This window comes from Passer montanus, unplaced genomic scaffold, assembly GCF_014805655.1.
Source record: "Passer montanus isolate IOZ18808 unplaced genomic scaffold, ASM1480565v1 scaffold18, whole genome shotgun sequence".
Lineage (NCBI taxonomy): Eukaryota > Metazoa > Chordata > Aves > Passeriformes > Passeridae > Passer > Passer montanus.
In genome coordinates this window covers 9,974,182-10,002,165 of record NW_024365381.1, presented here as the reverse complement: position 1 = coordinate 10,002,165, position 27,984 = coordinate 9,974,182, and the positions used below count along the sequence as shown (strand labels likewise).

At 42.5% G+C, this 27,984-nt stretch overlaps 1 protein-coding gene and 1 long non-coding RNA gene across 8 annotated transcripts in view; both read left to right on the top strand.

The window, feature by feature from the left end:
• The first annotated feature begins 95 nt into the window (after positions 1 to 95).
• On the top strand, positions 96 to 21,468 carry LOC120500415. The gene is made up of 4 exons (XR_005627089.1): positions 96 to 144; positions 17,269 to 17,345; positions 18,854 to 18,918; positions 19,805 to 21,468. It is a non-coding gene; the product is annotated as an uncharacterized LOC120500415 (long non-coding RNA).
• A 1,033-nt stretch (positions 21,469 to 22,501) lies between these two features.
• DPF3 (double PHD fingers 3) overlaps positions 22,502 to 27,984 on the top strand; it is a 160,405-nt gene continuing 154,922 nt past the window's right edge. For all 7 annotated transcript variants that reach the window (XR_005627061.1, XR_005627063.1, XR_005627064.1 and 4 more), the window contains exon 1: positions 22,502 to 22,575. Coding sequence is in view for 3 of the 7 variants with exons in the window: in XM_039704997.1 (XP_039560931.1) it covers positions 22,544 to 22,575 (32 nt within the window). In the remaining 4 variants the exon portion in view is untranslated. The remainder of the gene's footprint in view (positions 22,576 to 27,984) is intronic.

Here is a 27,984-nt window from a genome sequence, read left to right as displayed (position 1 = left end):
CGCGTGCGCGGCGCGGGGGCGGGGCCGGGCTGAGGGCGGGCGGCTGGCGCGGGGCGCGGCGCTGAGGGCATGGAGGGTGTGGGCTGGAGCGGGGTCTTGGCGCGGCAGGGCACGAACGCGGGGCGCATGGGGTCGCTTAGCACGGTAGGGAAGGAACGCAGGGCAGAGGCATCCTGGGGTTTGCTGGGAGGTGGTGTGCTCTGAGGGGACACCGAAAGGGTATCTCCTCTTCCTTATGTCGCTGGCTCCCTCAAAGCCGTAATTTGGCTGTGGGCAGCTAGGAGCTGTTACAACCGCTCTGAATTGATCAAGAATTAAGAAGAGATAATGTCTTGAAAGTGACTCTCCAGGCTGAGACCCCTTGGTGCTTAACTTTTTTCTTATTTTGAACCTTCTACTGGTGGGCAGTATTGGGGCACACGGTGGGTGGAAAAGCCCGGGCTGCAGCAGTCGGGAGCAGCTCCTGGCTGTGGAGCGCCTGCCATCCATCCCCTGCAGCCAGAGTGACAAACCCCTTCTCTTCTTCACCCTTTGTTAAAGTGTCCTGAAGCAGTTTTGGTACAGTGACGTTCCCCGTCCTGCTTGTTTAGCATCTAGGACTTTAAAGGTATAACCAGGGTTGTAAAAGAGTTTAATTTAATGAATGATTAAGGTTAAAACAAACAAACAAAAGCTATACTTAAAATAATTGTGGAAAAATAATGGTTTAGCTTTTTTGCTTCCAAAAAGATGAGAGGTTTTTTTGGTTGCTTTCATAACTTAAACAAAAATGCCAGTACTGGGAAAATAAACAATAGGGTTTTTGCTACTTTTGATGTTTAGACTTTGCACAAGTTTGCTGTCTTACTTGGCAGGAGAGTAATTTTTGGGAGATAGTATTTTTTTGTTTCTCACTCGCATGATCTGTGTTTTAAGTTCAAAATACATAGAGTTAAAATAGTCTTGGAAAGTATCCACTTAAGGATACAAACGACTGAAGAAATCACCTGTTGCTTGCATATACAGTTTGTGAGTTTTATTTCTTTGTCTTTATAAGTCAGAGCACCAGCACAGTCTAATTCTAAGACATGTTTTGTTGGTTAGGTCTGTTTCTCATAGTGGTTTCGTGATAGTGGTCTTTAGCTTTCACAAAATAATTTTAATGCAGTAACAGGAGAAAAGTGCATACAAAAAGTGAACTGTTGCTAAAACTGTCACTGGTGTTGATTGGATACAAAGTGATGGTTTTATATGGTGTTGGTACCTGACTTACATGTAAATTTGATGCTGGTACACCTATGCACAAGGTTCTAGGAAGTTTTTTTTTCATGGTATTTCCTGGCTTGTGGGTAGTAGTCCAGACTGTCTAATATTTTGCAAGTACTGTAATACTCTGCTTTGTTCATTAGCTTTGTTTCATCTGTTTAATTTCTGGTGCCCAGTGAGCAATATTCAAGGTTCTGTGACCAATATATGCTGCTTATAAGCTGAGGGATTCCTGTGACTGAAATAGTTACTATTGAGGAAGAAGTGTATTAAATTATTTGTTTTCTCATTTGTGTTGCAGGTACTTACTATGAATGTTAATAAAGAATAGACTGGAAGATATTTCAGAAATCACTGGTTTTCCATGTATGCATTGGAATAAAATATACAAATATGTAAATAAAATGCACACATTCACCCATACATTGTTCCTTAGCAATAGTTTGTCTAACCTCTTCCTAAAGCCTTTTAATTTGATTTATTCTGATTATATATTTATTATTATATCTCACTGAAAGGTTTCCTGATGTATTACCTTATTGCTGCAGTTTAAAAACATTACTGCTATTCCTTCTTCCTTCTGTGGATATAGAAAACAGTTTACCTTGCTCTCTGCAGCTATATTCCATATTTGAAGTGAGAAAAAGATGTCCCTTTTGAGTAATTTTCTGTAGATTGAAGACTGCCTCAGGAATACCATTCCACTTGGATATTATAGATGACAACCTTTAGCTTTGATGATTCTTGCTTCCTTTTTTGGACCCCTTTCAAGGAGAACAGATCTTTCCTTGAAGCGTGTTCCTAAAAACTGGATGTACCACAACTCAGCTGAGGCCTTCCTAGCGCAGGGTTTGTTTTGCAGGTTACTCAGGTTGGAATTGTAGGATGTCCTACAGCTGTGCAGCAGTGCCAGCTTCCATGAAGCTTATGGCCAGAAGTGTGAGCAGTTGGAGAACTGCTCTGTGACCAGTTGTTTCCCCTCTGGGTTTGTGGAATTGGCTGTGCTTGTGCTGGTAATGATTTAATGCTGCTCATCTCGGGCTGGTTCATGAACTGGCCCAGGCCATCCTGCCCTGAGGAATGCACTCTGCCTCTGTGTCCACCTTGGCTGGTTTTCTACTCTCTTGATCTGAGGGACTGGGTTTATACCCCTGTAGCTGATTAAATACATAGTTCAGATCATACTTATTCAGTTGATTGAAATGTATTTGTAAATTATGTTCAAACATTCAGTAAAGACCAAATTTTATCAATAGTATTAGACTTTAAGGTTTGAATGTAGGTTTAGGATTACTACAGTTTAATGAGTTGCCTTTCAGATGAACTGCAGGGTCTGAACCTGTGTTCATTAGTTGCATCATCTCAAAATGAAAATTAGTTTGTCTAAACTCTTCTTTTGCTTAAGCTGTGTGTTTTCTGGGGGCTGTTAAAGCTCAGCTTACGTAAGACAACTCATTAAGCTTTGGTAAGTGGGAAGGGTACCTGGGCCCATGGATTACCCAGGGTTTATGCAGGGTAACCAAAAGTAGGATTTTGTCTAATGGTAAAATTTGTGGCTTTTTCTAATACTGCTGAAATCAATTTAAGAGTCTGTGTAGCTTTTTGCTTACTCTGCACTATGAGCTGCAGCAGTTGTGCAGTAATAGTCAAAGCTTCTGTGAAAGTTGCTGTTTGCTGTTTTATCTTAGTTTTCAGAATGCCCTGTTGTCCCACAGGCTCTGCTATTAATGCAGTAAATAACTTTTGGGTTCTCTGGCATTAGGTCACAAAATCAGTTGGATGGGAAAAGACCTTTATGATGGTCGAGTGCAGCCATTAACCGGGCACTGCCAAGGCTGCCACTTCACCACATGCTGAGTGCCAGATCTACATGTGTTTTAAATATCTCCAGGAATGATGACTCCACTGCTTTTGCAGCTTGTCCTAATGCTCAACAACCCTTTTGGTGGATATTAGGAAAAATTTCTTCCATCTAAACAAAGGAACAAACTTCTGTAGAATTCAAGGAATTAAGATGATGACTTCTTGCAATTCTGTTTGTATAAAGATCAGTAACTTCCTGCGTTCATTCTGTATGTGTGTGTGTTTCACTTTTTTACCTGTCTAGTTTAAATCTCGAGCTCCCAAAGCGGTCCTGATGGTCTTGGAGGTGCAGCTCCCCTTGAGGGTCTGCTGGGTGTTTTAAGGACGGGAGCGAATTGGAGCTGACCCAGAAGAGGGCAGCAGTGCACTTGCACAAAATCACTGTGTCTAGGCTCTGTAGAGTCTTGTGTACCACGTATTGAATCCTTATAAAATCGCTTTTTTAGGTGCAGAAATGCACCAATGAACCCCTTTGTACAAGTGTATTTATCTGTATTTATAACCCTAAAGTCCAGGGACACTGATGTTCCATATTTTAGCCAGACTTTCCCTCCAAGTAAGGTGAAACTTCTTTCTCCTGGTGTCAGCTTTGTCTACCCTGCAGGTAAGAGGTCAAAGGTCATAAAAAACATGCCCATGAGAGATGTATCTGCTCTTAGTATTTATATATATGTATTTATTTTAATTATAAAATATATATTATTTTTATAATATATAAAAGATAAAATTTTACTCTGACACTACATCTGAAGTCTCTTCCAATCAAGTATCTTTGGGAGTGAGATATGCTGCTCAAACCTTACCTTCTTTTAAATACTTTTCTTAATATAAATTCTTAGACATAATTTACTGGATAGTCTGATGAGTAATGAATTAATCTTTTTCCTGTGGATCCAAAATAATAATTTGTATGTAGAACTTATCAGAAGTAAGTTGCATTTAAAATTTTTTTATGGCACTGGTGGAGGGACTTTATGACTTCTGATTGTAATCAGAAGATGGACTGCAGAACCTGCAGGCATGAGTGGGTGCCAACAATGCGTGTGGTTCAGCATATTGCTAGAAATGGAGCTGTGGTGTTATGGGTCTCTTCAGATGGGCTGGCACATTCCAGGAGATGGTCTCTGGTAAAACCCCTCTGAGACTTTCTGTTTGCCATGGCCTGCCCTCTTTTCTTTCAAAATAGCATGTTGTTTTTTGAATGGCAGTGCTGGATACATGGGTAATCTTTTTGAACACTTTTGATGTTTTAGCTAAATATCTGAAATATTATTTTATGTGTAGCATGAGCCATTACTTAACACTCTGAAACATCTTTTGTGGTTTTTTGTTTTACTTCTGTCATTATTACTTGCGGGCCCAGTCTAAAAGACTGTTAAATGTGCAACAATACTCACCTGTCCTGATGGTGGTGTAGGCTTATGAAAGTTGTATGTGTATACACATAGATCACCATATCTCTGTCTCCAAAACCAGAACTTCATTACCACATGTTTCAGTGTATGGGTGGGGAGAAAGCTTAGTCAAGAAGGCATGAGATTTGAAAGTGATGTTAACCACAGAGCTGTCTGTGCTCTGCCATGTTTCCTATGATGCCAGAGGTCTGACACGTCAGTTCAAAACAAAAACTGGCTCTTTTGTTAATTTTTTTAAAATCATGCCTGCAGATGGTAAAGTGATCTGTCAGGCAGGTAGGAATGCTAGCAAGGCTTACACTGCCAGAATGCTGAATTGGAACTTATATTCCTTGCAGAGCCATTGTAGAGTAGAATATCCTGATGGTGAGGAAACCTGTGTTGAATAATGCTGTCCTGCCCCTTTTTAGGGGGAAAACTCAAATCTCCATTGGAAGGTCAAGTTCCTGGTGTAAATAATGCTGTCTTCAGAGTAGTGGCAGCTGGCAGCTTTTTCATTTTTCCTCCAAACTCATTTGTTCAGCTTATGGGCCTCTAATACACAAAGTGCTTTCAGTTATAAGATTGATTTCTAGTCTTGTATTTAAAACTTGCCAGGAAAAGAACTAGTCAGCATGTCCAAGGAAGTATTCTCTTTTGGGGTCAAAATCTTATGTGCTGCTTCATAGTCTCCCTTGCCTGCTTTGGCTATTAAGGTTGTACTTTTATACAGAGAGAGGTGAACTGTTTTGCTTTTACACATCAATAGTAGATGTCAGGGCTCTGATAGCTGATTTCCCACTGGAAGAAAAATCTGTGACACAGACCATAGGAATCATCTTTCTTAGCAGATTTCTATATTGAATACATGAGGCTTTGAACAAATGTACAGACTGATTATATTGCAGAAATAACTCTTCTCCAAAAATTTCAATCTGGAAGTCAGTGTTTTGCTTTCAGAAAACAACTTTATCATTGAAGTTCCTACCAACTAAAGACACAGTGTTACAGGGCTGCTAACACCTCATTTCTCAAAGTCTATGTTCTGCTCATGTACAGAGGAAAGTAAGTAATTGGAGGGACTTGTGTGCAAGGAGGCATTATAATCATATGAGGGTGGTTCTCAGAAAGGGACAGTAATGAACACCATTTTGGAGCGTGGGCTTCCTGCACTGTCTTGTATGTGTTGTGCTGTAGATATTCCCTTTGTGAAAGTTCTGTTTGAATGATGCAGGAGTGACTTCCTTAGTCTCCCTCCCCCCACACCTCATCTTTGAAGATGTGTGTTGGAATTTCTTGTTTCAAGTGTTCTTTGGGGTGGTTTTTTTTGGGGGGGAGGTTTGGGTTTTTTTTTCTTTTTTTTTTAATGAAAGGGAATGAAATTTTTATGAGGTAAGAATTCATCTGTCATTTTTTTCTGAATCCTCTCTCAGGGAGAACATGGCAGGAGGAGGAAGAAGCTCAGCTCAGTGGATGCAGACTGGTGTGGGAGGCTGCATGTTACTGACATGTAAAGTGGGATAAGCAAGTTTCTTCTGAGGACTTTCAGGACTGGAAGGAATAAGGGTGGGAGTAGAGAAGGTTACCATGGGAAAGCAGTCTCCATGCATCTGTATTCTGTAGGGGGTATGTGTGGGTTCTTTGATTTCTTTGGTGGCTGGGAAAAGGCTTGAAGGGAAAGTTGAAGATAATCTGCAGATACCTGGCCTCATAATGACAATGTATATTGTCTTCTCATCTCTGGGTTACTATTTATATGCCTTTATTACTATAATAACAGACAGTAATATATATTGTATGGTAATATATAATGTAATACAATACAGTAATTTATATTACTATTTATATGTTCTGGATGTTTCCAAATGTATAATTGTTGTTTAGTCTTAAATTTTATTCTTAAGCTGCTGTGCCTTTGGTCATTCTAATTGCATGTGTACCCTGATATTTATGATGGATGGTGACATTGCCTCCCAGTCCACTGGAATGCCTCATGCCACTGGAATGTTTCATCGTTGGCTGCATAGATGCTCTGCTTTGTGGAGCCCTTCTAGGACCTGGTTTTCAAACTGCTGCTCTTCTGGGCACTGAATAGCAGTCAGGAATGGTGAGCTGTGGTTGCATGTCACTACCAGTAGAGATACCAGCCTGTAGATTCCAAAGCATGTGCCTAGTGCAGAAGTCTGCCCAAGGGAGTAGCACTGCAGGAACTCCCATTAGTACAAACTAATACAATTACCTTTCTGCACAGTTTATGCTCTGTCATTTTTGTGTGCCTGTGGAAAGTAAGGAAATAGAGACACACAACTTTAAATGGAAACAATAGACTATTTTGGGGGAAAAATAGATAAATGACTAAATTAAAACAACACTGCAGATAGGGTAGTCATAGCACTGTTTGTAAGATGATCTTTGAAAGTCTGAAGACAACTGAAACTGCTTATGTGCTTTGTAGAACTGAATCAATTATTTCACATACAAGATGTAATATATCAGTTTGCAGTTCCAAAACAAAACCAAGACCAACTAACAAAACTTTAGCTCTCAGCTTGATTGGATGGAAATTGAAAGAGGAGGAAGGATATAGAAGATGGTTTATGGACTTGGTTGAGCTATTGTTTTCCTGAGCAAAGCACTTTCTAACTGGGAGCAGGAAAGCTCTGAAGGTCCCAAGAAAAAAAAAATAGGTAAATAACTAGCTGTAGGATCATATAAATTCTGTACTATAACCTTGTGGGAAGTCAGGAAGGATGACAGAACTCTATATAAAATGGTTGAGAGCTTCCAGGGCCTTTAAGAGACTACTAGGCCACAGGATTTGATCTGTGTTAATTACCCACCAAGACTTAATTGTGTGTTTTTGGTTTGTTGTGGGTTGTTCTTTTTCTCTACCTGGGTAAAAACTCAGTGTAAGTTGACTAATAGTGTTTACTTATGTTCTTTATAGAAAATGGCTGCTTTCCTAAGGCTAAGTGTGATTACATCAGCTGGTAGAGCATCCTCCCTTTGAGTACTCAAACATATTTTATCTTTGTTCAGAATGATGTTTCATAATAGCTGAAAACAGCACTTCTGAAACAAATTGTTTCAGAAGTGTGGAAGAAAATGAAAATACAGATTATCACTGAGTTGTGCGTAAGTTCAAAGTCTAGGGGAATTTCTAAGAAGTAACATAAAGAGTGAACCTTGTACATTGATAAATCAGTGAAATAAAATTGTTCCCATGTGTTCTGGATAAAATTAGAAGAGTGGATTAATGCCTTTGTACAGTATTGCTACTTCTAGGAGAGAAGTACTTCTAACTTGAGGAGATTATCCACTAAAAATTTCTTTTGGAGGAATGCAGGTATTTAGTAACCTTTCTTACAGACAATTGCATACATTCATGCAGTCATCAGCCCTGTGAAATGAGGGAGGATCATTTCAGAGGAAACGTTAAAAACTATTTTGACATGTTTGTCTCAAAAAAAAAAGGGAGGATTAAAGAAATAAGTGAAAATAGTTGGATGGTCTCCTATATATTTTTTTTAAATTCTTTTTGATCTACATAGCATAATTTCATTGGATTGAGTTCTATTCAATCACTAAAGCAATGATTCTTGTAGTAATGGTTGGATATACTTGATATGGGAATAGACTGTAACAGGTGGATAAAAAAGCTTATATTGGGCAAATAGCTGGACAGTTGTTCATTTGGCTGTACAAACTGACAGTACAGAAATTATTCTGTCTTTTGAGATTCTGGTTATCCTTCTTTGTGCCTTTTCTATCTCTAACAAACTGTACAAAGTATTGAGAAATTAAGCACGTTATAGATTCCTGTGTTGTGGCACAATGCCCAGAGTGTGTCGTCTTTGACTTGTGGTTCAATAGTAGCTGCTCTCAAATAATTCCTGGTTATATCCCAAGATCTTGTTCTTGACTGGCAATAAGTAATTCAGAGGCTGAAGGTGTACATGCAATGTTAGGACTTTTTAAAGTATGTCAATTTGTCACCATTTTATCTGCCGTTTAATGTCTTATGAGTCAGTTTTTCATTTCCCTCTGCCTCTTCCCCTCATCTTCTGAAAATCTCCAAAACAAAAAAAAAAAAGGGGGAAAGATGACTCCTTCTGAGTTCAGTTATATGGGAAGAATAAAGTTCAGTTCCAAAGCTTCTCTGCAGGTTAATTGAAAATAGTCACTGAAACCCTCTGCCATCTTATAGTGCCCTTTCAGTAGGTGGACTGAGGGGAGCTTGCTTTATGGGGAGAGCTTAGAGAAAAATCCATTACTCCTAGGTTCCCAGTTCTACTGCGGATGAAACAACTTGGAATACACTAGAAATGTAATGTGGCTGAAAGGAAATGGTTACAGGCTTTCTGAATTATTGCAAAATAGCTTGATGAAGAAAAATCTCACTGGAAAGGGGTTACTAAGTGGCCCTGATTTCTTTCTGCCTGTTGTTGGTAGTGGCAAGCAGTGCTGCAGGGACCAGAAAAGATGCTATTAAAATTTTTGTATGCAGAACATACATAAAGAATGTGGCTGTCCCTAAAGAGGATAAGAGCTTGGTAGTTGCAGTTAAAAATAATTTATTCAGGCTTAGCTAATGCTGCAGAATCTGGTGGTCTCTTGTGCTGCTGGACTGTAGTAAGCTGCAGTATGCAAGGTGTGGCATAGAGAAATGCATAGCTTTCTGATTGCTCCCTGAATGTGTGCCATGAATACATTCTATTAGTGGTGCTACAGTAGATACAATCTAAGGATATAAGCAATTGGAATACAGATACTCTTTTATCTAAGCTGTGCTAGTCTTAACATGTTAAATTCATCCTACCCATTAGGAGGAATGAACTCATAAAAGTTCCAGTTGAAAGTCACCTCTGTAGTATTTCTTAAAACATTATTAACAAGCTGTGCTGGCTTTCTCAAACCAGCTGGTTTTGCTTCTATTTTCCAAGTTCAGAGATATTTATGGTATTTATGTTTGTTTGTGTGACAACTTGAGGATGACAGCACCAGTGGAAGGGTAGGTCAGAGTAAACCTCTGGCTGCATAAGTGCCACCTGCATGGAACAGTGCTTGAGACAGTAAATCCTATTGGATGGCCCAGCTGTTCTTCTCTTGTGCTGAGTTTTGTGCAGCTTTGCATCTCTGAAGGTTACAGGAAATGGGACACTTGGCTTGTGGAGTTTCTTGGGGTAACCTGGCCCAGCTCACTCCTCTGGACAACCAAACAAGCTGCAGACAGCCCAGGTTCTGCTGTGTGTCATGGTGTAGATAGCAAGTAGGCAAGACTGGCCATGGAGGAGGAAGACACACCCTGACAGATCTGATGCAAAGCCTATTTCATTCTCTAGAATTATTTTCATGAAATGTGGATTAGGTACTAAATCCTGGAGTAGCATTTAGAGGTTTCTTATCTTGGAACACCAAATCTCCTGAGAGGCACTAAACACATCACTGCAGTTCGTTTGCTGAGCCAAAGCTACTGGTTTAAAGTATCAAAATAATATGCATGCTACAATTTTTGGTAATTTATAAATATTCTGGGTCAGACTTGTGATGTGACTACCTAAACTAAGCTGAGGGGTGAATCAGGCACTGTATTATTTGTGGGTGTAGTTACTTGACAATATCCTTTAATACTCCTGATGTTAATGGACAAATTACAAGTCTTCATTTATTTGACTTTATGACTGCATTTTTTGTTTCAACCTGTTATACCACCTGCTTTGCTGTAGGAGACTTTTTGCATGCACATCCCTTTTCCTGGACACAGGGATAGTAGCCTGGGTCGGTTACTGTCACTAGGTTCTTGTCAGCCTGGATGGCAGGTAGATGGCATCCTACCCTGTCACCAACCGCTGGCTGGCTGACGTGGGAGGGCTTGGGAGGGTTGAATGGAAAAAAAGGATTTGTTCTGTATTAGTGTGAGAGTAGAAGTATCCTGAGCAGCTTCCAAAATGCCAGAGAGTAGTACCGGGTGACTTACGCCAAGGGCAGTGACGAATGGTTTCACCCCAGCATCCTTTCCATAGGGCTGTCCTTCAAGCTGTGTCCACTTCAGCTGAAGCTGGGCTAAGTGGGAGGGCTTGAGACAGGCAGCTAAAGTTTTTTTCCCCTGCAGACAATTGGTTGGGGTAAATGTTATCTTTATTCTTGGAGAAAGTTTGGGTGGCTTTTTGGTAGTCTGGAGGAAAAAAGAAAAAAAGCATTAAGTGTTGACGTGTTATTTTTCCTGGTTTAAGGAAATAATCTTTCCATAATAAGCTTGAAACTACTTTGATGACTGAAAACAGTGCTATAATATATGAACTTAAAATTTCTTAAAATAAGAAATATCTGATCTTGAAATCAAAGGTTTGGTTTTGTAAAGGGTTTCTACTGGATTATATTATTGGTTTTGGCTCTTTTAGAGTATTAGAAACTGAATGACACACTTGTATTTGTGAAAAGTCAGTTTAAATACTGTAACTGGCTTCCTTAAATACATGTCTTGTAGGCTTCTTTGGTTCTATAGGCTCTAACTAAAGTGACATGTTATTTGGGACATGCACTATAAATTCTAGGTGACCCCAAATACAGGTTGTTAGTCTTCATTTAAAGATCGTCGTATGGTGAAAAAATACCAGACTTTATTTATGTCTTGTATGTTTTTCATCCTTCTCTTACCTGATTGTTCCTGACTAAAAATTTTGGCATGCAAACACTACCTTATGTGTAGGTGTTCCTCTGATTCTTTTGTTTTGTTTTTCACCTGAAGCATCATCATCATCCCTGTAAAATCAGACTTGGCTGCTGTATGAATAATATGAGTGTTACAAACAGAACTATGATTTCAAGTGAACAGGGAAAAAGCAGATAAAACTCTTCAAAAAATGGCTTTCAAGGAGCATCTCTGTACCAGTAAAGCAAAGTGAAAGTAACTAATAATGCTGTGTATGTAGCAGTGATTTTTAAAAAAGTTGTTCTCAGATGTAGATTTGAGATTGTCCCAAGGCTTCCAGAACAATTTCAAAGGTTAATTGATAGTCTGTTCTTGTATGTGCATGCCAAAATGCTGGAGAGGGATTGTGTATGTGTGTATGCAAAAAGAATGGTCCAAATACAAGTCTTGAGGTGTAACCTCTTTGTCCTAGTGCTAGGGTAGGGTAGGACATGTATTTAGGGTTCTGTGGAAAAGCAGAATGGTACACAATACTCCATCACACCTATATATAGGTATGATACTATATATACAAAATATTAGAAAATATAAATATAAATAATAGTATAATGTCAAAGTCTAGGCCCCATACCTTTCTCCCCCCACCCCCCAAAAAAAATAGGAGATGCCAGAACAAAGGTTTTCTTAGCAGCCTTAAGTTCACTCCTTTGTCTGAATTACATTATAATTCATCCCAGCAACTGGAAATGGAATCCTTTCTCCCACTGCCCTGCTGCCCTTGTACTTTAGCAGAGAAAACGCACAGAGCAGAAGTGTGCTGGTCTTCCCCTCCACTACCTGCTGCAAGTGTGCCTTCCGGATGAGGAACAAATGCTGCAGAAATACAGGTGCAGTCCGTGGGAGTGTTTGGCCGCTGCATCCCAGCAGCTTTCTGATGCTGGGTTTTCATGACTCGGGCAGTTTGCGGGTGTTTTCTGCAGAAAATTTGTAAAGCCAAATACCTCGCACCAAATTAATTGAGTTGTCAGAACTTCGAGGCTATGGAGGCATAGAGTCACCCGACCTTATGACTGCTAAATTTAAGGCACTTCCTTCACCCTCCCCGCGGGAAACGCTGCAGTGGCTGGAACGCTGGAGCTCCTGTGCGGGCGGTGCCGCGCGGGGGCACCGCGGGGCCGGCCCGGCGGGCCCAGGTGCGCGGGGCGGGGAGCGCTGGAGCCGGGCAGAGGGGCGGAATCCGCCGTGCAGCGTTCCCGTGACCTCAAACGCCTCACGCCCAGAGGTACTCACCGCACCTAAGACACATCGAGGCTTAATTCGGACACACCCGCAGTATCGTATGGTGCGTTTGGGGAGTGAACAGATAAATTAAGCAATGGCTGCGCAGCAGGAGAGTTGCATGCACATTGCTCTTAGCAGGTTTTCTTTAAACCGTCTTTTTGGTTTTATTAAGACCATTCTTTCATAACGACTTACTGTATCTAGGCCCAATTCTGCACTTACGGGTTTAAAGAAATGCTGATTCTTTTCAGGTCATGACTCTTGACACTGATGTTAGATAGTACCCCTTTCTCCTCTGGGCTTTGAGAACAGTACATGAAAATTCGCACAGAAGATCTGAATAGAAACATACATGTTTTAAATGCTCTATATAGGCATAGATTATTTTCTCCTTTAGTTTACACCACTAAAAATGCAGAATAAATCTTACTGGCAGAATGAACTGGATTTGATCATGACAATGTTGGACAACCCTTCTTCCTGTTGAAGATGACTTTGGCAGAATCAAGTCTTTAGGTTAGAATTGCATATTAAAAATGGGAACAGAACCTGACTGGCAGGGATTTTTCTGTTTGTTTTTAACATCTGTAGCCCAAAAGTTCAGCCTTAAGGAGACTAAGCCTAGGCCCCTGAATCCAATAACTCCCAGAGTTACCTAATAGAAAACACTAGACACAGGGACCCATATATGGAATTTAGGCTATGTGAGTTGAGGCTTACACAGCTATTATTGCAGCACTCTAAAATACTCCACTCTGCTTTTCCAAGGTGTCCCATTGTTATGGGCTTTTAGACTGAGTGACTTGGCATTAGTCATGCAATCCTTTGAATCTAGATAATTTAGTTGTAATATCCAAATCTCAGCAGCCATTGCTTCCTAGTTATTTTCCAGTCCTGATACCTGTGTGACTTCTCTTCCCAGGCTTGTTTCCACAAGGTATTTAGCAGTATTGCTCACCTCTAGCAAATGGCTAGTATAAATAATTATGTGTACACAAATGTCTTGGTGTTCTGCTGAACCAGGGTCTACTTTTCTTGATACGATTTTTGAAAATGGTATAGGCCTTCCAAAAGCCTTTAAGCAGATGTTTTAGGATATTTTTGCAAGAATTTGACAGGAAACAGAGCTCAGCTGGTGGGTTAGAGTATGTCTTGAGGTGGGGGGGAGGGGAGAGAGAGAAAATTAAATGTACAGCAACTTTGAAATGAATGCCTATGGTTTCAGCATGCTGGGTGCTATGCTAACAAGTAGGCTAAACTTGGATGTCCCCAGCACTCCAGTTTGGAATAGCTCCCAGCTTTGGAATATAACATGCTTGCATTTGTATCTAGAATACAACTGGGATTCTCATGTTCAATAATCAGAAGGAGGGAGCGTGAGTGAGGGAAACAGCTGCATATCTCTGGCACTAGGCTTTGCATGCTGACCCTTGTTGTGTAATCTCCATGCTCCAGAAGTTTGAATTCATTTTAGGAGGTTGGCATGCATTTAGCTGGGAAAGTGTTAGCTAGTGAGTTATTTCAATTATATAAATAGAGTAAGAGAAACCATTGCTTGTCTGATTATGAGAATGATCTGAAGCAATAAGCACCTCTCCCATAATAAATGCAAGTACAACTCAGACTGTTTGTGGTATCCTTCCCCTTCTCCCAAAGTGGATTTGGCCAATGCCTCTGTCTAGAAGAGTGATAAGAGTACATGGTATGATTGCTAGGAGAAATTGTTACTGTGTGGGGAGATAAAAGGTTTTAATAAAAAGAACTTGAAGAAGAGCTAGCCAATGGCTTGGAAAGAATAAGAAGCTGTTGCAGCGCCAAAGGGGAGTGGAAAAGATTGCAGGTCAGTTATACTTGCTATACCATTTCTGAAGTGTCATAACCTGGGTAATCAATCATAAGGCTTTATTTTGTGGCTGTTGGTTGCACAGGGTTCCTGAAGGCTGAACTCCCACTGCTTGCATTTTGTAGTGAGATACTGATGCTTGCAGGAGCCAAGCAGGGAGAATCCTCCCTAGGATAATAATTTGGTAAGCTGTTCCACTTTCTGCAAGCTGGATCGTTGCAGCAGCAACTGCAGTATTCTTTGTAGATGCTTTTATTCTATCAGACTTGTTCTAGTGCTTTTAAATAATATTGCATAAGGACATTAGCCATAGACACCAGATGAGAGGAAACATTCTGCTATGTGTGAGATCAGCAAACCCCTTTGGGTTTTGCAAAGGAGCGCAGAATTCAACATAGATAAGATGCTGTTCTTAGCAGGTGACTGATCTTACATGCAGCTTTACAAAGTTTTGCCCAGTTTAAAAACTGTAGTGCTTGATCATTCCTGGGCATGACAGGTGTGAAAATATTCTAAGTGCTGTAAGGTTTCCTTTCACAGGTTTCTTTGGGTTTTTTTTCTGGTGCTGAAGATGCTTGTGCCTTCTTCTCTCAAAAAGGCTGTACAGGCTGGCATGCTCCTATCTGGCTGTTGACCTTTAAAACAAACAAGAAAAGCCCCATCACAAGCAGGCACTGGAAGGAACAGCAAAGCAGGGAACTTGACTTTTCTGCATGTGGCACAGTTGGCCTGATGGAGTTCTATGTGATGATGTTGTGTTTAGACTTGTAGTTCACTCTCAGCTCTTGGGTAGGAATCCTTCCTGTCCTGTCAGCCTGGGATCTGAAGATGGGTTAAATATGTATCTGTGAGTGCTGCTTGTAGCACTGTGGGGGAAAGAGTGTATGGTTTGTGGGCATACTGGGTAGGAAGTTGGAGCCTCTATAGCCTATCTGGGCACACCAGAAACTGGTCCATATCAGTAATACACATGAAAGATGAGAATCTGTCCCTATGTCTGTACAGATGCCTGGTAAATCCTGTACTAGGAGTCTTTCTTGGAATGGCACAAGGATTCCACAGGATAGTCTTGGAAACAGCCTAATAAGCATCAGAGAGAGCAAAAGTCTGGGCCTTGCATCAAGCAGTATCCCATCAGCCTTTTATGTCACTTGGGATTTCATAATAAACTTTGACAAGTTCTTCTTAGGTGCTTTCTGCTGAGGCAGCACAGTCCCAGTGTCAGCAAAGGCCTGTCAGCTCTAGCAAAAGCCTGAGCAAGTAGAAGACTTGACACAAGGGCTTAGATGTGTGAGGAGAGTGGCTGGAGCAAGACGTGTGTCACAGAGCTTCCTGTTGCAGACGTGGCTACTGCATTTGAAGGAAGTGTCCTGACAGCAAAGCTGATCTACCTTTGCTTAAAAAACAAGAGTAAACAAAAAAGCCCAACAAATAACATGTTGCCTGTGGCAGTGCTAGTTTTATGTAAAGGACGTTACCAATGTGGTTGTCTTGGTTAAAAAGTATCAGCAAAATTATTCTGAATTCTGATCTGAGATCCTGTTTGGCATGGGGAAGTTTATATCAGATTATTTCCAGTTGGGGAGGCTCCAGTTGGGGAGACTTGGGAGCAAATAAGTCAGGGCTGGCTTCATTGTGACATTGACTGCAATAATTGACTGATGATTCCCAGGATCATTTTATGTTATGCCAGTACTGAATTTGTTCACTGAAAGTTGCAGTCATCAATGTTTAAAGTTGACCCAGGCCCAGACTGGTATTTTAGGCAGGTCAATCCACAATTTTCTGTTGTTTCTCCCCTCTACCAAAGTCAAGTTGGATGAGAAATGGAAGAACAGTTTTATGACACTTTTGAAGCTGTTTCTGTTTATCAGGATTTAAGATATAGCTAAAATAATCTTATTTCCCCCTTGCTACCATTTTCCTCTGTTTTTTGGCCAATCAATGCAATAAATGAGCTAGTGCCTTCTTACCCCCTCGCTAATTCTAAACTGCTGTTTATGTGTTTATGTTTATTTCCAGTGCAACCATCCCATCAGATTTTATTTTTCTTACTTTACATTTTTACAAAATGAAAAATATTTTAAGTTACAGATTGTTTTGGAAATAATGGAACAAAAATACAAGGAAAGAAAAAGAATAAAGAATGCAATACTATAATTATTTTGTATTTATATGGAAGAGGGGGTGAAACTATTAAAGGTGTTAATAAAAGTATTTTAAAACCTCTTGAAATTAAAACAATTTCACAAAAAGTATTGAACTAAAAAAAAAAAAACCACTAGCCAGTGAGAGATTTTTATGCTGAATCTAATTTTCCATGTAGTTAAAAAGACTGGTTTTGTTGTTAGCTGTGTAATTCCTGCACGTGCTACAAAAGCAGCCTACTTATGATAGCGTTTGTTCCAAAGACCAAAATTCACTCTGTAAACAAGAAAACTTAAATACTGCAAGAAAACAATTGCAGTCATTACATTTAAGCTGTGTCTGGACAGCTCGCTTCTGCCTACCCTATTAAAAAAATCACCATAGTGGAGTAAGCAGATAGTCACAGCAAAATACTCATTCCTTTCTTTGAGGTGGTGTCATCAGTAAGGAAGGAAAGGTGAAGCAGTTCAAATGAACAGCAGATTCAAAGTTAGCGCTTTCTTTGGATGAGTGTGGCAGCTTCTTTTTCTCAGGTAGGGTGCTATTCATTATGCTCAATCCAAATGTTAAACCTGTTTTAGAATCATAATTATATTGTGTGCACTGGGCTTGTAAGAGATAAGATTGTTTAGCAAGGTATTATATTCCATTTTCTCATCGTGGGCAAGAGGAGGTCCTGTTGTACCACCTTTGGGACCACATTTGAAGTTTTTGTTTACAGGTGGTTAAAACCATAGCTTGACAGTACCCCTGAACTCCAGAGTAGCAATGAGGAACTTTTCTAGGGAGGGTCAGATCATATATTGACTGTTCCCTAATCTATACTACCTGCTCCCTCCAAGGTTTAAGTCGCCTTCAAAACTCACTTTCATCTTTGCTGGGAATAAGAGGATGGAGACAGCATTATTTCAGCATCAAGGTACCACCTCTGTATCCGATTGATGGATGTAATGTAAAAACATTTTTTTCCTATCTTTAATGAAGGAAAGAGTGAAAAGGACTCCCAAAGTATTCACCTTTTCTTTATTCTTTAATTTTTTTTTATTATTTTGATTTTTTTCCCCCAACTAGTTTCTCAAGAAATAAGGCAGGTAGACCTATGTCTCTGTTGGAATTGCATAATAAACTTTGACAAGTTGTTCTCAGGTGCTTTCTATTATGTGCTTCTTGATGGGAATTCAGTTTTGTCCCATCTAAATTTTACCAATGACTCCCCTCAAGGAGGGGGCAGCCATAGTTGCTAAATGTGTGTTCTTTAGAGGATATGTCTGTTTTATTAGGTTCCTTTTCCTACATTACTGTGGGTTTGCAGTGGCTACCAGAAAGACTTGTCCTCTCTTTTTGAAGCAGCTTGTTCATAACATTGTTTTCTATTGTTGGGGAAATTTAAAAACAGTGCATGACAAAGAATCTTCTGGCAGCCACACTAAATAGATTTTCCGCAGTTTATTAAACTGGGGACAGACTTGAGCCAGGCTCTGGGAATTTACATAACTTCTGTCTCCCCAAATTGTTGAAAGCTTCAGATTGAGGTCTCAATGTACATCTTACCAGTAGAGACTCCTCTTTAGTGTTAAAAGGTATTTTATCAGAATATCCCATTAAAAAATAAAGGGCTTGAGTCCAGACATCAGCATACAGGTAATTCAGGTGTACTTGATAAAAAACTGAATAGTGCATACAATAAAGAAAACTGGATAACAGAATCAGACCTGAAATCAAGATGCATTAAAGACATCCAAGAATTGTTGCTATAGGTTTAGAGGGGAAATTTAGCTTTAAAAAAGGCTAAAAATTTGAGATCACTTTCGTAGATACGATTCCCAAAGTTGTGAAGAATGAATTGTTGGTGCCAATTTTTACACTGTCTAGCTCCATAGTTATCTTTGTTATGCTGACTATGTAAATTTTTTGGGGATGTGTCTGTAGAAGGCTGGTGTTGAGTCTGTAACACTGACACTCTGATATCTTTTCCTCCTCTTTCAGCTAAGCAACTATTGGTAAAGATCAAAGAAAGGGAGGAGGAGGGCTGACAAGAAACAGTGTATGAGAGATGCCTGCACAGCTTTAATAAATAAAAAGGGGTTAAGGCTTCAAATCTCTTGCAGGATATCTCTGCATGTGGGGCCCTGTTTTGCTGTAACAAGCTACATTACAGCACTCTGTCTTATTTAGACTTATATGACTCTGATACTTTGAATATTAATATATATTAAGAAAAGAAAACTATAAATCACTGGAAATACCTGAGAATATTAAACAGTTGCTAATCTACCAGAAACTACTTATTTTTCAGCTTGGTTTTTTGTTTCCCTCCATAGCAAAATTAGATTTGTGGCTTTTAATGTGGGTGTCTAGTTTGTTTCACTTTCCAATTCACAAGAGTTGAGGAATGTGTGATAAGAACCTAACTTTCCTTCCCTCCAGAAAACAGCAACTCTACGTTGAAACTTGGCAAGATAAAAAGGAAAACAGAAGATAATAAATACAAGGTAAAAATTCTTTCACAGTTCGAGATATTGTCAGCTAAAATAAGGCTTTTCAGGGTGTACAGGAATATTAATGAGACCTCACAAAAAGTATCAATGTGCTTGTGTTACATAAATAGTAAAAATGTTTGAAACAGAGGTGGATCAGGAGAGCAGCATTATGATCCATGAGACATGTCACTTCCCAATACACTGAGAAGATACGACACTGTGTTTCTTCTTCTTGAGTAGAGACAAGCTGCAGTTCTGTATGAGGGGCTGGAGGTGGGGTGGACTCTCTTCTAAAGCCCTGCTCACTCTGACCCTATAGATGCAGCATGCTTAGGCCTTGTGTTAATGCTGTAGATATTACCCCAATAGATTTGTGTCAAAACTTACCTTCTATTTTCAAAATTTATGTGCTGGCTGTCCAAACATTTGGCAAGCTCTTGTTAAGAATATGCCCACCTAGGGTTTTTTATGCCATATACTTTTAAATTATTTATACTTTCTTGCAGCCTCCTTGCTATGTTTCAGGTGTGAATAAAACTAATTAACGGTAACTAAGTACAAATGTAAAGATCCTGAAGATGTGATTTAGTGAATATGTAACTGAGTGTGTTTCAGCTTTGTTGGTCCTTCAGAATATAAAACAATAGTAAAATTACTGATTAGTGACTTACAGTATGCTAAAATCAGGAGAAAAATTAATCCAAAATTTAAGTCATAAATGATCTACCAACAATGGACTGATGTATATGTGAAAATGGAGGTAACTATGGTGTGACGTGAAATTTTTATTATACAGATTTGTGATGTTCTCCCTGCTTGCAAATAGTGAACATGTAAGCAAGTTCTGTAGTTCATTACAAGCAAAATGCCAGTCAGTGTTCTGTGCTTTTTCTTTCAGCTAAAATGGTAATCTAACTGTTGTGGGATTCTACATGAAAAACACTGTGGACAAATTATATGGACGTGTGAGCAAAGCCTGATGTCTTCCTTACCGTGGGTGAGACTTCCCACTGCTCTGATATGGCAGCTCTTTCCTTGGGTCTCCTGGAGATTTCTTTGAGCAAGGCAATGCTGCTGACTGGTTCTCCTCTCCAGGAACGTGGGGTCTGCCTGGGAAAAGGGCTATCAACAATCCAAGGTCATCTGTGCCTGTTCTCACTGTGTGTTGCTTTTGCTGGTAGCTGATAAAGGCCCAACATCTGAGTAACAGGAGTAGCCAGGGAAGCATGTGTGGCTTCATCCCATTTTTGCAATACACTCCCTGCCAAGCTGCACCAAGAGCTCTTTGCTGCAGAGCAGGAATGGGCCTATATATCCAACAAAAAAGGACCAGAGGGACTCATTAAACTTCTAAACATGACCTCAGACAGGGTTTTTTAATTATCTGAAAATGTCACCAGTTTGCATTAGAAAATCTCAGGGTTTTCTAGGGCTTGGCCAGATTTTGGTACCTTCTTTCAGTAACACAAATCTATCTCCTGTTCTGCAGTGTGATACAGTCCTAGGCTATTTTTTTTAATGTGCAAAACAAAATCATTATCCCACGAGTGAATATTGCCCATCCTACAGTAAGTACTCGAGTGTTCACCATTAAGTGACTATCACAGCAACAAGTGAAGTCGAACCAGAAATCCTCAGAGTAGTGACATGTGGTGTAGGTTGCTACTTGGTGGTCACCAGTTCAGGTGCATGCTGTGACATTTGTTTCTTTGCAGCACACACATCAACTGTGTGCTTGTGACAAGTTGGCAGTTTGTGGTTAGCTTTTCCTGTGAGCAGTGAGAGTACTGAGCAGGGAGGGTCTGAAGTTGCATTCAATGTCACCTGGACCACTACGATATTAAATAATATAATGTAATATGATAATGGAAACGTTCTTAAAGATTGCTTCCCAGAACTGTTTTGGGATAGATCTCAGCATCTTGGCAACTCTCCAGCTAGCAGAAAGCTTATTTCTCCTAAGCAGTGCCTGTAACCAAATGGCTTAGATTGCTTTGATGGAAGAGATGCTTCCCTCCAGGGATATATGCCTGGCACAGTACCGAAGTTGACCTAGTAGTTGGAATAGGCAAAGTTTTGGAAAGAGGAACCCTAGACAGATCCTAAATTTTAACTTTTTTGCGAACTTCTGATGATCTTTAATGAACAGGAAACCACTGCATTGTGTACCTGTCCTCACTGTGAGTAACAATTATACTCTTTCTCTTCTCCATTCCTCTTCCTTTTCTCTTTTGCCCCAGCATTGGATAGTTTTATTTTGTAAAGTAGTTGAGAAGCAAGAGAGTTTTTTTGTTTTCTTTGCTTTTTCAAGTTCAACCCAGGAAGACTGCTATTTCTACTTCTGGTAACATCTCACCAAACATCAGTACTTCCATTCTGTTATTCAGTAAGTTGTGAATGAAAATGTTTTTCTAGTTTCCTTACTTTTACTGCTTTGATAGTAGTGTGTTTTAATTGTCCTTAGTTGAGTTTCTTCTGGATGTATATATGCAAAGAATGGGGATGCAGGCTTGGTTTTGGTGGTGCTTGTTTGTGTTTTTTTAGAGGGATAGAGGATGCCTGAAGAGACCTTTGAGAGTGGGAGAAAAGTATGAGATGACAAAGCTGACTATTATCAGACAAGTAAAAAACTTCTTTGTTTGATTCTGCTCTTATTGGCACCCAATTTACACTGGTGCAATTTTGTGAACTTCAGTGAGTTTACTTCTGAGAGTGAGATCAGGATTGACACCTCTTAAATCACTTCGGTCATGCTCCATAATTCATTCGCAAGTTCCTTTAATTAGTTGCAGGTAAACCCAGGCTTCCTGGAGTTCGCTGCCTCCCCAGGAATGGGCTCTGCCCGCTGCTCCCTGCCGCGCTCCGGGGTCCAGCCTCCGCCTTCGGTCTCATCGCAGTGCTGCATGTCCGGTGAAACGCAGGTCAGGGCTCTTCCCCCCGCGGCTCCCTGTGCCGGACGGGGACGGGGCCCGGCTCCCGGCGCGCCAGAAGTCGCTCCGTGGGAGAGGAGCGGGGCTGTGCAGGGCCGGCCGGGCGTTATGTAAGGGCGCAGGGGCTGCGGGCCGGGATGACTGACAGGGAGAGGGAAATTCCTGGGGGAGGGGGAGCGGCGCTGCCCTGAAGCCGCTGCCAGAACCGGCGGCTCACGGAGACCTGGCGGGGAGCGCGGCTGTGCGGAAAGGGAAGCAGCGCGGGAGGGACGCTGCCGGGCAGCGTGCGCACCGAGCGGGCGGCGTGGGCTCGTTCCCCCGGCGGGGCAAGCCGCCTGGGAAACAGGGGGCAGCGGCTGCGAAGCGAGGAGACGAGGAGCGAGCCCGGCTTCCCCTCTCCCGGCGCGGCGCGTTCGGGCCGGGGCCGGAGCGCGGCGGGGAAGTGCCGCGCTGGAGCGCGGGGTGCCCCGGCGCGGGGCGGCCCCGGCGGCGGCGCTGCCCCTTTAAGACCTGCTCGCCGCCAGTTCCAGGGAGAGGGAGTGACCTCTGGGCTTTGACAGCTCCCCTAATAACTAGCAGCGCCCGGGCCCCGCCCCCGCCGCGCCATTGGCCGGCGGGCCGGTATGCCGCGCCGCCATTGGCTGGCCGCTTCCCCTGAGCGAACCTTTAGAACTCCGAGACACAATATTCTGTTACATTGTAGCAAAATGGCGACTGTCATTCACAACCCCCTGAAAGCGTAAGTAGGAATCAAAAATGTACATATTCCGCGTGGTTTAAATATGAAAAAAGGCGCCTTTCCGGCGCCGGCTGCCAGCCGGAGCCGGGTGCCGGCAGCCTCTCGGCGGGTCCCTCCTCCCGCCCTCCTTTCTGCCCCAGCGACTCGCTCGTTTTTTGTGCAACACATCCCCGCGGCTCGCGCCGAAATTAACGAGGAAAAAATTGTTGGGTTAATTGGCCCGCCGCCGCGCTCGGCCGGGCACGGACCGGCCCGCGGGGGCGCTCGGTGCGCGGTGCCGCCGCGCTCCCACCGCGGCTCGGAGTTGCCTCCGCAAATCTTTGGGGAGTTGGGATGTCTTGACGAAGCAACCCCCCTCGCTTCTCGGCTGGGCGGTCGGAAAGCGGGGCGGCGGGGGCTCTGCCGGTGCGCCTCGGCGCTCGTGCAGGAGAGGGAGCGAGGAGGAGAGGCAGGGAAGCCGACTTGGGTGAAATGAATGACTCGGGACTGCCGGTCGCTGATTTTGGGCAGGAAGTCCGGAGATCTGTTTTGCATATGACAGGCTTTCGCTTTTCGAAGTGGCAAAGAGAGTTGATTGTGTTTCCATCTTGAGAGCGGGCACAAGCCGCCGAGGGCTGTGCGGACGGGGTCTGACCCCAGCTCGAGAGAGGGAGGGGGCAGGTACTTCTGCTGCGGAAGTATTCCGGGGTTCCCGGTCTGGAAATAAGGCTGATTTCTGAGGGGCACCGCGGGAGCCGGTTGTAGTCTTCTGGATCGCGTCCTTTATTTTCCTTGTGGTCTGCAGCGCACGCCGCTAATCCCCGAAGGCATTAGGGAGAGTGGGATTTGGCACCGTATGTGGGGAGCGGAGCTATCTTAACCTTTTTCAAACGACTTCCCTGCTAACGGGGGCAGCGCTCTTGCTAGTAAAGCAGGGAAGCGGAGTACCTGGCGGTGACGCTTCGCTTGCACTTTCTGGCTGCGCTGAGTGGGTGTTTTTATACCTTTGAGTTTTGTGAGATGAAATTAGGGCTGCGAGGTTTTTTCTTTTTCTATTTTTTTTTTCCCCGACTCGAGTCTCTCCGGCTGGAGTTGGAAAAACACTTGAATGTTTTTCCAGGGATTTCTGACGCTGTCTCTTGCGATCCGGAGCGAAAGGAAAGCCTCGAGCTGGGAAGGGGTGCTGACATGTCTATCAGCTCTCCTGCTCCGTCCTGGCAGAAAAACCTTTGCTTTCATTTACTCGCCCTCTCGGATATGAAAATCCGCGGGGAGAGGGGAGCGCAGTTGCAGGGGGTTAATCAAAGAAGTCCGAGTGTCCTCATGGGTGGGTGGCGAGGGACTGAACGCGCTCTGAAAACCGCGCGGCAGAGGCAGCGTTCCCCCCCCGTTCCACAGCAGGTTTGACGCTTGTGCAGGCGACAGCGATTTCTCCCCGTGCTCCTGCCGGCCGCCGGGCGGGACCGCCGTGCTGTGCACCTGGGCACGGAGCACCGCCGTTCGCGGCCGCTGCCGGCAGCGGAGCAGCCCGGGCTCGGTGCCCTCTGGGGACGGCGGGGGCGAGGCGGGGAGCTCCCAGGAGCGGCCACGGCCCCCGCCCCGCCGGCGGACGGGACCTTGCCGCCTCGCCTCGCACTTCGTGCCACCGTGGGGCTCCCGGCAGCCGCGGCGGATCCTGCCGAAGGGCTGCTCGTGCCGAAATGAATCGGGGCCCGATCCCGCTGCTGCTAAAGTCGGGAAGGACAGGATGAGGCCATTTATAATTAGCTCCCTTCTCCTCCCCTCGCCCCTGGGGGGTGTGAGAGGAGGAAACAATAGACATCAAGTGCTGGTTTCGCTTTTCTCTGTGTGCTTTTTAAAGTACTAAGGCTATGTGGAGGAAGCAGAATTGGTACTGGCTGTCTGACACCATCTGTAATTTTGTTGACAACTTGTTTAATAAAACATTTTATAATTTTCACTTATTCTTTAAAGTTGCTGATCGGGAAACAATACACATGTAAATAAATTATGCATGGGATAAATTAGGACAAAAGCAGTAGGACACATAATAGGGGAGGGATGCAGTGCACAGTGTTTTATCCTCATGTGTCCTTCCTGACAATGAACGGGAGCTGAATGACATTTGCATTTCCTCTGTCTGCGTTTTGATTGTATCTCAGAACCCACAAACGCCCCCTACAGAAACCGGCCACACAAAGGTTTTGCTCCGAAATGGGGGACAATGTAGGGACTGAGAAATCCGGGCTCAGGTATCAAGCAGCTCCTTGTGTGTGCTTGTCCGTTTAAGAGTGTCCAATATTCTGTTTGTCTCTAGCACTTGGACACACATGTGGCCTTGTTCATGTTAGACTAGTGTCTCTGAATAATGTATTCCAGTACCTGAGCATCTGTGGGAATGCGTGTCATAGAACAGCTCAGTGTGTGGAGTCCTTTATTAATGATTGGTTTCTCCCTACTCAACTTGCCTCTTTCTCTGTCACTTTCTGGTTCTCTTTTGGTGCTTTCTTCCCTTTGCTCTTCTCCCCTTCACTTCCTCTGGTGAACCAGTCAACCTGACATGACTGTCTGTTATTTCTGCCGTTTATTACACGGTGCTACAGACAAAAATACCTGAGATCTAAGTTTAAGGGATCTGCAAGGTAAAGGTAGCAGGTGTTTGGGCAAGCACACGCTTCTTCATCTGTAGAAATGGCAGTATTCTGACAGCTTTGATGGGACAAAAGTGGATTCGAAGTGCTGAAGTTGTTGTTGATGGGTTTTTCCCCCACTAGTTTGTGTGTATATCTCCATATTTTTTTGTTTCCATCTTCTTCTCCTTTGGATATTTTAATATGAAGACATTTGAGTGGTGCAGTAGAAGAAACAAGTGCATTTAGAAAGTATTCTGAATTACTTCAAATGTCAGTCAAAAATCTCAGTGGACTTTGTAAACATTAATTAATTAAACCTCTCAACGCCCCTGTGAAGAAAGGATTATTGCCTTTGTTTTATAGATGGCTAAACTAGGACAAAGTGGCTCAGAATCTGTCTAAAAGATGAAGTCTAGAATGTGGGCATTCAAGTTCCAGCTTTAGCATTTAGTCCCATTTCCTCCATCTCTGCCTTATTAGTGATGTGCATATGGCACCATAATGCACTTAATGTAATTAAGACCTTGTAATTTACACAGTCTTGTCTAGAAGCAGAGCTGGTTCCTCCCACCCCTTCTCTGTCTTTACTCCCACGAATGACTTTTATTTCAGGTTGTCAATTAAGCACAGTAAGTGGAACATAGGTTAGGTTGTTGCCATTTCAGCATGTGAGGTTCCCCCATGCCATACAGTGCTCGGCCTGGACACTCACCAGAGGGCTGTTGCCTCCCAGGATTTGAGCAGTGCCAGTGCTCTCCCTTTAGCTCAGGGCAGCCTCTGGGACAAAAGAAGCTAACTCAGGCTCAGCTGCTAGGCTAGCTCACTTCTATGCCGACTGCATTGTTGGAGAAGTTTGACTTACTTGGGATCACTTATTCTCTGCCAGGTATTTGGGGAGCAGATCACAGATTTGTGTGCACAGTGCTAGATCTACACCATAGAGCTGATCTACCAGGCCTCTTCTCTCTCTGCTTTCCCACTGCAAACAGCAGCAGTTGGGTTTTCAATTGCTGTACCTTCTCAGATAAAATTGCCTTGACAGCCAACTCTGACCTTTGGGCTGCAAATGACCTTCCTTGTGATGATGAATTCATGTCATGAGACACCTGTGAAGAAGTGGTCTGTGTTCGTGTCCCTGTTTCACATTGGCAAGAGACCAGTGTTGGTCTTGGGGTCTTGTATGGCAAGAGTATTTCATTAGTGATTACTCTGGCTTGAACTCAGGCTGGGGACTCTTAACTGGAAGGTCCTGTATCCCATTACACATCCCTGAAACAGCCCTATGTCCTGATTAAGTGCTGATGAAGACTGATTTTTTTTTTTTTTTTTGTAATGGACATTGTTGCATAAGGATCTGGTTGCTGATTTTTAATATTAAAGTGAAAGTGTAATGCGCAGTGCTGTTTTCAGCAGGTGGAAGCAATAAAATAGACAGACAGTTAGGTTGCCAGTTCAGTGTTTACAAGTGATGTGGAGGTGATTTTAATGTGGCCTTGCAAAAGGGAATTTTCTTTTGCTTGACAGAACAGGGTTTGTTGGGCACATTAAACCATGTACCAAAATCTGCACAGCAATTCCAGTGTGGCTCTGATGTTACTTAAAAACATAAATGAGCCCTAATGCGACACACTTCAAATCAAAAACTGTTGTCCACATGAAAACTGTATTTTCTAATATCTCAGCAGCAGCTTTCAGAGAAAATGGGATGAATGTTACTGTGTTTACATGAGGAAATATAAGCATAAAACCAAAGTAATTGGAAGGCAGAAAAGGAAAGTTAAGAAGACCTGAGGATACACTGGTTTTGAAAATGAGAGGCTCTGATAAATGGCATGTTGCTTGTTACAGTGTTATGTCTGATTCCACCAGTCACTTATGCATGATTAGTTGTTGCAGTGCTTTTGTAATTTTGTTTTGTTGGTCTTTCAGTCTTTCACAGTCTGTCTAGATGTGTGGACGGATGGAGGTTGTATCTCAAAATTGCCACTAAAGAAAAAGTTTTTAAAACATATTCTTTCTGGTGTGTGAAAGCAATATTGAACCATCTGGGTTGTGCTACAGAGGCCTAAAGGTATGATGTTTTGGAGGGTGTTATAATTTCAAGGTAAGCACTTGTCCAATGGGCTGGATGCATGACACCCATTAGATAGGATTCGCAGTGTCCGAGCGGGAATACTTTAGGCAGAAGTCAGGTACGCAGAACAAAGTGGGGATCTGTGTCAGCCTGAGTCATGGGGAAGGTCGTGTGGCTCATCCTTTGTGGAGCCTAATGAAAATTGATTTCCTCCTCTGCTTTCCTAAAACTGGAAGCATGATATTTGAAGGTTGCTCTCAAGAGCAGACTTTGTCCATCTTGTATGTGTCTTCTACAGCTTATGACAGTTGGCTGTACCTCTTCTGTCCTGAAATGAGGCATTCCAAAGCCCCCACTGGCTGTGAATAAACCTTCTTTCAGCATTGTAATTTGCCGAATCTGGAATTTTCTCACTCTGGTTTGTCTTTCATGTCAGTGCTGAATTTCTTTGCTTACTAGATCAATTTTACAATCTTGGTATTTATTCTAGGCTCATCAGTGTGTTGTCTGTATGTGATGTTGCCTTGAGCAAGAACCATTCCTGTACTGTTTATCCCTGAGGACTTGTAGGAGTGGAATGAATCTGTTCCGGGAGTTGATGTTTTTTTCCCTTGGAGAGACCAACCTCTGATCTGAGGTTTCCCTGTCTGGGGTGACATACTCCCATGTGCAGACAGGCAGCACCAAGGCAGTGTTGCTTGAGGCCTGTTCTCAGGGCTTCAT